Raw genomic sequence first — 10,982 nt, forward strand, 5'->3', positions numbered from 1 at the left:
TGAAAGATAACTGATTTGTTGTTGATGAAATCCACATAATAATCCCGCTTCAGACCCTATAGTTTCATGAAGCTTAAATGAGTGGAGCTCCATACGTTGCCTTCAAAATGGCATCTGAAACGGGGGTGTATTCAAAGCAGAGCTGTAATTGAGTTTGTGTACAGAGCATCTCAGATAGGCTGAGCAGCCAGAATGTATATATATAATCGCACAGTATTGAATGAATGGCTGTTATGGCTGTTACGAATATAATGTTCCAGTGAGACACGCAATTTAATAGGACCAGTAATTCTGTCAAAACTTCTGCTTAACGACTACAAATGACGACGAACTTAATACATCTTATTACTATATCAGAAACGTAAGTTCTGCTAAGGTTTTCCAAACAAATGGCTCACGGTCTACGAACTACGATAACGCTCCTCGGTTACATCTCTTCAACCTAACAGTTTAACAGTAAAAAATGTTTTCATTGCGTTAGAATAAGTATACAGATAGCAGATGCAACGCTGGGTAGTCGTCGTTTTAAAGAGGGCCAAGATGGAATCATAACAACCTTCTAAATATTGATAGCTGTCTAAAAATTAAGGACGTGAACGTATCGCCTAAGAAAGACGTCAAAATGACGAAAGAGAACTGAAAGCAAATGTCTGCGGCCGGCCGCTGTGATCGAGCAGTTCTAGGCGCTTCAGACTGGAACCAAGCGGCTGCTACTGTCGCAGGTTCGAATCCTGCCTCGGGCATGGATGTGTGTGTGTCCTTAGGTTAGTTAGGTTTAAGTAGTTCTAAGTCTAGGGGACTTATGACCTCAGACGTTAAGTCCCACAGTGCTTAGACCCATTTCAACCAGATATCTTCGGCACTGACAAATTAGCGTATTCTAACACTTTGATCAACTCTTTATAGGAACGCACTTACGATCCTTGTATAATGGTTGGGACAAACAGTTAATAGATCAATAGTAAATTCTAAACCCATCGCTTTTGCACGTTACTAAATTTTAGACAATTGCCAGCTGAGTGCACCCCTACTAACTCAACATTCCACATATTAATAAAAAATTCATCCATTTAGAATCTTACAAAATTATTCTTTCAAGTTTCTCATTAAATAAACTGTTTCCTTCCTGCGAGACGTTAAAAATAAATACAGCTGAGTCACACGAGACTCGCACGCTTGCAATAAAATATTTAAGTTTCATATGAGTGTCTTAAACAGCTCATCGGTCCATTTACATTGGTACGATGCAGTCGTCCAACCAGGGTAAGTTTTCAGATGAAGGTATCTTCACGCCTCGTAGACTGTTACTAAATCCATCTCTTGCATGTGTAGGAACCATCATTACTGATGCGTTATCGTGAGAACTCTTAGTAGATAATATATATTTCTTTGTACAATTGCATTCTCGCAAATCGAATTTCGAACATTCATGTCCTTCAGATATAAGGAAAAGATTACATAAAGTAATGAGACGAAATACTGTGTAGTCACGCAATTCTGAACGGATTCGGACCCTCATATCGAAATACTGACAAGAGGCAAGGTGATTTGACGTTATGACGAAGAAATGGGCAATAGTGATACTAGTTACGCAAATACTATCGCCGACAAAGTCAAAGGGACAGCAGTTCTGTATTACAAGTCATTAATTCCAAGCACGCAGTTCTACAATGAACCTACTATTGTAATTTTACTATTGAGTCAGTGGGACATGCAAGGGGATAAATTATGTGAAAAAAGAATCTCGAGAGTAGAGTTAAACATTGCATTTCTTACAGTATTTCTTCAAAGGTTTGAAATGTTAAAACAAGCTTTACAACTTATAGGGGGCAGATAATTATTGCTTGGCCAATTTTATGGCAAGTATCAGGTGACGTGCTCAACAAGGATGGCATTTGTAAGGTGGAGAGATCCAATATCTTAAAGGGATCAGGAAGCTCTTTAATCAAATACTCGTGCTCTTGTTCATGTCGAAGGAATTCGTAAGCTTTCCTCAGAATCTATCCCATTCACTATCAGATGATGTGCAAAAGGTGGGATTTTGCGCAGTTACCTATGTGAGAAACGCACACATATATTTGAAAGTTTTGCTAAACAGACAGTTACTTTAATTGTTAACAAGACTTTTTCTTTTCCTGCGTTAAGTGATACGGTGTGCTTACGCTGCAAGAGGATTTCAGCTTCATCCCCTCCGTTACTGTAAGTCCCTGAGATAATTTTGTGTCAGATACCAAAACCATTATTAACAAGGACACATAACTACATGGCTTTTCAATTGCTACGAAACAAATGCGCTGTTCTGATAGATCGGCATCTAGATAGGTGGGTGACTAACAATAACGGTCTAACACGATAACATGCCGGTACGTTTCTATCACTCACAGCCACATTTGTATCATCTGTATCATTGTATATAAAAGTGTGTGTTAACTCACACGCCAAACAGCTTTTCTATTATTACGCCATTTGCCAGATACTATGGCCCAAAGTAGGTACGAATTTCTCTTACCCTTAAATGATCAGACACACTCAAATTTGTGTAATAAATTATGTGAAAGTCGATAGCGACCAATGGAGAGAATAATCTTTGTTGAGGAAAATATTTCTTCTTAGAAAGTTACGCATATCGAACCTTTCATACTTTTATCACCCATTTTCAAGACGAAGATCAAGGAGAAACCTCCTAAAAAACAATTTACAATTCAATTTCATTGCAGTGACGAGCAACATTTGATTAGTTCTATTGACTTAAAGGTTTCATTAAGACGAACGTTATTTAGACATACCTGCCTGTGAGTTAGGCAGAAGTAAACAGTCACTAATAACTTAAGTGGAATTAAACTATAATTATAAAGGTATTTTCTAAAAAAATAACATGTTGTTGACCGAAACTACAATCTTACAAATTACAAAGTATCTCATTTTATTTCAGCTAGTAGTGCATCAGGTGCCACCATTTTAACAACTTCATTGAGGAGCTTTGGTGTTAGTTGAAGAACTTAGTCTCAGACAAGAAGTCAAAGAAACAAGAAAGGTCCGGGAGTAATAGCAGTCACTGACATAAATTACATGGTCAACAACACTTACATAATGTCCGAAAAATGTGTCGGTAGTTTATGCTCCCACCAACTGGTTCTTTTATAATTGTAACCATATGAATGGTTCAGTGCGAAACTGAAATTCTGGAACAGTATCCTGAAACATAATTCATTCAGATTACAAATATCCTTCATTTGGATACGGGGTACAGCAGCACAACTCTTCAGAATGTGAGGAGGAAATAGTGGTTCGATGCTACGTAAAAAAGAGTCTCTTGATCCATGTAAAGGATACTTACGACACAGGGTAATCAATGGGCACGGTTTCAGTAGAGATCTGACAGGTACATTACATAAGCTCGTTCTAGAATTATTACGCCATGTGTGTTCATAAAACCTGTGAAAAGCTGCAGAGCACGAATGTTTCCAGCTCTGTAAGATTTTCATTTAGATGTCCTACAAAAGAAACATACATGCCCTATCAGAAACACGTCGTTTTATAGTAACCTCCATGGGAAAAAGGTGATTCATCCCCCTTCAAATAGCGTACAGATGACTTTGGAGCGCTATAGCTGACGATGTGAGGCATTAAATGCTTCGATGGTTCTGTGAATAGTTTGAAGAGCAGTGGGTGGAAGGCGCAGTTCGCATGAGGGGCATCCGTGATGTTTCAGGATTTTTGTTATTATGTTTGTCCATCTCAATTTACCGTGAAAGTCAACGGTATTGTTTATGTCAACATTCTCGTAAGTGTAGGCCTTCCTTCTAAATGTTTATGGTGACTATGGTTGAACACTCTCGTCCTCCAAAATGTTCATAGGGCAAGCTCCCGTTCCTGGTTTTGAAGGATTCTTAAGCACCTTTTTTCACTTCGATAGCAAACTAAACATCTCTGGTTCAATTTTATGAACCATAAGTTTGGCTACTTAGATCAGAGGGTTGGGGGTGGGGATGGGGAGAGGGTGTGAAGCCCAGAGACAAACATACTAGTTACATGATAGTTGTATCTGATACAAGGAGTGGATTTAGCTGGATACCGAACATTTGAAACACAATGACGATTCATCGTCGAATAAGGCCATTATAGCTGGAGGCGGTGTTTCATTGTATGCACTTGTACCCCTGCCTAAGAGGAAAGCAGCAAATCCGTATATTTCCGAATTTCTATCCAAGTCTAGGCAACTTAAAATTACGTTGTTAAAACATACTAAAACCAGTGTTTGACATCAGAACTAACACCACAAAAACAGAAAGACAAAGTATAGCCAGTATCGTTCACCATAAACATCCTGAAAAGTACAATTAATTGAAACGCATTTTTCCATTATAACATTGCCAAATACTTCGACCATTACGCAACTTAAAAACCATTAATGAGTCACGTTTTAAAGTTCGTGTCAGCCTTTTAAACATGTTGAATATGAAATTGTACGTCTGGGCAGGTGAAAAGCGTGTTACGACACACCTAACGGTACAACGAAATCATTTATCTACGCTTGAGCTGTCTCAAGTAGGAAAAAGTAAATTAACCCTCGTAAGTAGCAAATCAGTAAATAAAATGAATCTTTATAAAGTTACGAAATTAGTCTTCGGGACGAAACTACGAGCTGCAAGAGGGCAGGAAAACAAACATCCACAGATTTTTTATAATGGCCGATGGAACACCATGGGCCAAACCGCTAACAGCCATATTATGCCAACTGAAATAAGCCCAATATCTGAACACAGACTAGTGTTTATATGAGGAATAACACGCTGCTGACTTCACTGTTGCACTAAAGTCAGTGTTAAAAAGGTGCATTTCCTCGTAGACACAAGCTCAACATATTGCACCCCACGTGAACCCAGCAAAACTAAGGACTTTGGTCGTGAATGGACACAACTTAAACATTCCTTACGAACGGTGGAAACCGAAAATCTCTAGGGGGACGAAATTAGGAGCAAGGACGTTATTAGTGACCCTTTACCTTACACGCCGATCTTACTTACAGAAATTATTACCTCCATAATCGCACATGTTAAAGAATCCCATCACTTGTTTAATAACACAAACGGTCGTACATTAATAAAACGTTCAAAGAAAATTTCTGTCAAGCCTTAGCAGTTTCGTGAATTGCTGTCTAGTATGGTCACACAAACTTAGTTACGGGTATGAATAATCTGAATAGAGCTTTTGTCATACGTTTGTCGTATGGCCCACCTGCTTACCCTAAATTTGTAATTCTTCGTTTGTATTTAAAACATTATTTCTATGAAGGTGTAATGCAATCCGCAGGTGACTGTCACCGATGGAGAACCCTCAAGCACGAAGCACCGCAGTCGGTGCCACCGCAGAAGTTACTGTGCACCAGGCAGAAACATCGAAGCAGTCACTGGAACTTCCTGACAGGCGGTCGGCGGAAAGGAGGAAGCGGATTGCTCCGTCTGGCAGTATCATGAACAAGAGAACAAGGACGCAGGAGAGCCAAAGGAAAGTCACCATAGACGGCGAAGAACTAGCACTGCAGAATGTTCTGTGGCCGCCAGGGAACGCTACAGATTTGACTGCTGCAACAATCAGTTCCAAGAAACTCACACAAATAACTGTTAATGATCTCTCAGTTGCTTGGGACAAGGGCTGTAATCTGTCAGCGGTGATCAGCGACCAAAAATCCCCTCGTGTAAGTACATTCGCGCCAGGACACGTGTCGTGTGAGGAAGGTAACAAGAACACGAATTCACAAACCGGTGCTTCAGCTGACAGGTCTCAGCGTGGCAGAAGTTCGGAAGAGCCGAAGGAAAAGCCGAATGAGAGAGCTGGAGTTAGCAACAAGGCTACTGCAGGCGATGACAAGAGAGGTGAGACACTGAAACGTGTTGTTTTGTCGATGGACGTGAAAGGAGCTCTGTTAAGTGCTTCCCAGGCTCTCGAAGAGGAAAAACAATGGGAAGAATACTCATTGGCAGTGATCAGTTCTTGCCTCGAAAATGTTTCGTCTAAGAGTAGTGACTTAAAGAGCAGTGCAGCAGACTTATACGGTGACAGTTTAACGGCTGATGAATGGGATGGCAGCTGGAGTTTCGAAAACGCTTTTTTTATGGCGAAACTTGATAGTTTAGAGAGCAGGTTGAATACCGTGGAAGGTTACGTGCGTTCCGTTTACGCTGAATCTCCTGAGCAGGTGGACGCAAATGTGCCTGTTAGTGAAGTAAATGAACAGCACCACGCCGATTTTGCCAGTTCCAACGCCTGTCTCAAGTTAATTCAATCCAATGTGGTGAACAAAAAAGCCAATCTGCCTTGTGTAAAAATTGTTCCCAGTAGAAGCGAGAACTGCAGTACACAAGACACTAAGCAACGACGTATCAGTCTGTTGCTACACGTCCTAAAACTCGTTTCTGATATCCGGAATGCAGTCGTGAACCAGCACCGAATTCTGCGCAAGTTGTGCGCTGTAGGCGAAATATATGTGTGTAAAATAGAAGTGAGCTGCAGGACTATGCTGAACACAGTGAAGTCTATTGCAAATGTGGTGAGACCAGCACTGGAATCAACGAGAATGATGCAGCGAGCAGTCAGCCGAGTAGGCCAACCCGACACCTCCAGTGGAGGTAGCAGCACTTCAGCAGCCGATGACATCACAACAGTGTCTCAGTGGACCCATTTGGCACTGAGCGACGCGGAGGCAGCGCTTAGCTTGCACACTGAAGCTCTCCTGGTTGTGAAAGAGGCACGGAAGCAGGTTGAATCCTTGAAGAGCAATGAGAGCATTGGACACGACATCCTCCTCCACAGCAGCGATTTCGAAAAATACCTTCTGGACCTCATACAGCAGCCTCTTGACATTGATTTTCACGAATTGAGGGAGAAAGAATCTGAAGTTGCGTTCATGAGGGATATGCTGTTACCTATTCTGTACGATATGAAAGAATTCCCAGACGTCATTACGAAGCTGTCTGAAAGTTCAGGTAACGAAGTTCCAAACGTTCTGCGCTGTCTGTCTGCCGCTACCCAGAACTCTTGCAGGGCCTTAGATGCATCGATGGATGCTTTAATAAACCTCGCTCTAAGCACAAGAGCAACAGGTGTCGAGGAGTGGAAGTAGGAACGTTTTAGTGTTGGTTTTTAGCATGCAGAGCTGGCAAATAGACGATGAACATGACATATCTAAGGTACAATAATTTTGTGAATCCTGTTTTCTTCCATGTTGAAGCACTTCGTCATATTTGTTAATAATTTATATTACAGATTTTGTAGGTGCTATACGATGGTGTTCTAGTCAATAAATAAACGTGAAGTTCATCTCCATATAGTTGAAGTAAGGTTGATGTTATAAATTTGTGTATCCCATTTATCTACTTCTACTTCTACTTCTGCTACTTCTGCTGCTGCTGCTTGGACCAAATGATCACCTCATAGATTTCTCCATATTTCTCTCTCCTCCTGTAGCAAGTAGAAACATTAAATATCGATCAGTTCATAGTATTACTATGCACCCAATACTTCAATGGTTTCATACAAATACCATCTGAAAAATTCCTAAACGACGCTAATTATTTGAAAACATAATCCCATTTGAGTTAGTCACGAACGAGACGTTGCAGTTTTAGCCTGAGCAACGTCTTGCAATTAGAACAGCATGCTAGCACTAAAGTAGATACTGTTACTACTAGCCAGTATCGTGTACACTACGTGAAGACTAAGCTAAGGGACATGAATGCTAAACTATACAAAGAAAGTCGACTGATAGGAAATTTCACTTCTTAATAGGTAATAACGTCTTTTCTGGCTGTTAAAATTATTTGCATACTAGCTATAGAAATTAGTCTCGATCAAAAGTCTAGAGAAATCTAGTTCAATTTTCGAGGACTTACAGAAGATTCCACGATACAATTAAACCGTAATAGCCCTCCGGACACGTACATCACCTAACTGTTAGTGTAAGAACTACTTCCTTGGACAGACCGCCGGATTTTTGCGCAGTGACATACGGCCTCAGTTGTAGTCAACGTTCGGAGCAATTGGCGCATTCTGTATAGTGCCTAAGTGACACCATTTTCGGTTCATGTGTTGGAACACCTACTGAAACTAAAACTGAAACAAAATTTGTTTTGGGTAACTATCTGAAACAGAGGTATTTTTTGTAATATAACCTTCCTGTTTCTTTCCGCTCAAAGTTTTTTCTCTATTGTCTCTCTCATAATTAGTGGTCCAATACTTATTCTTATTTCATCTGAACGCGTTGTGTAGAGCTGTTCATGAAGCATTTCGTAATAAAACGTAGGGGGATACTTTTGCATACTGAACGTCCAATTTGAGCACAACTGTTTACATCAGTGACTCACCTTCTGCCGTAAGCTGTAACTCTTCTATACACAACGCAACAGATAGTACCTGAAACTACGTAAGTTAGTAAGTTAGGAAGTAAGTAGCAAGGCAAGTTCTACATACGGCGCCATGAACGGAAAACAATCGCTTATAATCTTAAAATACTTCAATAAAAGTTTCCTGTTGCAGTTCACACTGAATAGCGATTAGTCACATGTGTGTGGTAGAATTAGTTGATCATTTGTTATCGTATGACGAAGTTCAGATTATTTCTGCGGCTCAGTGCTGGAATGAAGATCGTAATTACCGACATAAGAACTAGTACAAATCACTTTAGTGATAACAAGGTTTCTCAGCTATGGAATCACACACATCTTCAAAATACTCAACATCCACTTGTACTTACTGGGAGCAAACATTTTCTGTTCGTTAGGGAATTCAGTACCTTGTTATACAAGCACACAAATCAAAGTTTTGTAGCACCCCGGTTTCCAGAACTCCCGAAGACAGACGTTGACTGTGGACATTGCATCACAGACACAGTGCCTTTGATTGTTCAGAGATGTCACTAAACATACCAAAAAATGCATAAATGTATATATACAAATAGTAAAACAAGTACAATATATAAAGGCACAGAAATGTCATATCTTTAGATAACAAAATAAGGAAAAAAGATTATAGTACAATAGATGTAAACAGGATATGCATTTCCGGCGTTACAAACCCTATCGAATATGCCTGGGGTGGTTTTAAAAGGGCTGTTTATTAACGATGTGACCCACAAACCACTCTGAGGGATTTACGCTGTCGAGGAGTGCGACAATCTGGACCATCATGCCTAAATGAACTTGTGGATAGTATTCCACGACGATTACAGGCATGCACCAGTGCAGGAGAACGTGCTACTGGGTAATAGAGGTAGCGGTGAGTACGGCAGTCTGGTGCACCACCTCTGAAGGGCTCTCTGTATGGTGGTACAACACGCAGTGTGTGGTTTTCATGAGCATTAAAAAGGGCGGAAATGTTTGTTGATCTTCATTCTAATTTTCTGTACAGGTTCCGGAACTCTCGGAACCGAGATGATGCAAAAGTTTTTCTGACATGTGCACTTTCGTAAGATTTCATGAAAACTTGAACCACAACGCAATGTATCGTGTTGTTCTTGCCGACAATAGAACTGTGGATACGATGCCCAAACGTCAAATAAAATCAGGATTTCTGATAATAAAAATATAGAGTATTACCAACTAAAGAGGAATATTGTATTACTGGAGTAATATAACTCAAAATAGGAAGGTAGTACAGAGATTGAGTTAATGCGAACCCGTAGTTAATTCTCACCAGTCGTCAGTATATCAGCGCCAACAACATAATAATACAGATTTACATGGACAGGAAGAGATACGCAAGATGTATGAGGATACTGAACTAGTATACTTCATGAAAATCGTGGAGAATTGGAACACGATAGCAGTGGAAGGAACAGAATAATGCTGACGTTGTAGGTTACAATGACATGGTAGAAACACTGAGACCAGTAATGAATTTCAGCTAGTAACAGGAATACTAAACAAGAAATAAAACTCCGAACCTGTCTCGGAAGGCCTTATAGGTACTTGACCGACGCTGTGTGATAATCAGCTTGTAGGAGTCTGTGGATGTGGAGGGGTGCGTTGTCAGCGCGCCGCTGTTCCGGACATTTTCAGTTGCGTGACCGGATATGCTACTTCTCAGTCAAGTAGCTCATCGCTTCGTCTCACAAGGGCTGAGTGCAGCCTCCTTGAAAACGAAGTTTGGCAGAGCAGACGGATACCCATCCAAGTGTTAGGCAAGCCCGATGGCATTTGACTTATGTGATCTGATGGGATGTGTTTTGGTGGTGTGATGATAAATACAACAGCAGAGGTGCGTGTAGACGCACAAGCACGCCTCCACCCCCTACCACCCTGGTCTATTCCCGCCACAAACAGCTCGCATACTAAATGACGTAGAAAACAGTGTAGAAAATTTACGGTATTGACAAAATGAAAAAGTAGTTTCTGCCTAATTTTCATTGACATACTTAAAACATTTTCACGGTTTACAGAGTTCAACGAGTAGTAGCACCTATGAAAGCACCATGGTACTAAAACTTGTTTCGGTTTATGAGGTAGAAAAGCGGTGTTTCATAACAGGCGGAACTTACATAGAGTAATTTTTTCGGGTAACAAGGCCACTGCTAGAGCAGCAAAACTAAATGATGAATTTGGCCAATACTATTTGTCGTACCTCTCTACGTCACAAGCAGTACTTAGGAGACGTCTTGTTGCATAATGTAGTTTGCAGCTGAAGCTGTTATTTGGTGATTTTAAACGAAACGGTTGTGGTACTTATAAGCATCAGCTCATACAGGATGTTTTGAAAATAGCCTCGTCTTCCGTTGGATTTGTTATGATAAAATGATGGCCCTTGACGTATCGCTGCTTAAACGTTTTCATATTTGGTGTTTGAAAACACACCATTTCAAGATAATGGAGCCTAATGATTTACATAATTAGTTACATTTACATGTCATAACTCGCATATCGGCGGTCAAAGTTTACAAATCATATTACTTGTAACATATTTACGCTGAAAGCGACTTAACACTGCAT

At 40.4% G+C, this 10,982-nt stretch overlaps 1 protein-coding gene across 1 annotated transcript in view; it reads left to right on the plus strand.

The window, feature by feature from the left end:
- Nucleotides 1–7,337, plus strand: part of LOC126327511 (uncharacterized) — a 48,446-nt gene extending 41,109 nt beyond the window's left edge. Inside the window, exon 2 of the mRNA XM_049995894.1 lies at nt 5,314–7,337. Coding sequence (XP_049851851.1) covers nt 5,327–7,123 — 1,797 coding nt within the window. The 5' untranslated portion in view covers nt 5,314–5,326 and the 3' untranslated portion in view covers nt 7,124–7,337. The remainder of the gene's footprint in view (nt 1–5,313) is intronic.
- The last annotated feature ends 3,645 nt before the right edge of the window (nt 7,338–10,982 follow it).

The sequence above is a fragment of the Schistocerca gregaria genome, chromosome 2 (assembly GCF_023897955.1).
Source record: "Schistocerca gregaria isolate iqSchGreg1 chromosome 2, iqSchGreg1.2, whole genome shotgun sequence".
Lineage (NCBI taxonomy): Eukaryota > Metazoa > Arthropoda > Insecta > Orthoptera > Acrididae > Schistocerca > Schistocerca gregaria.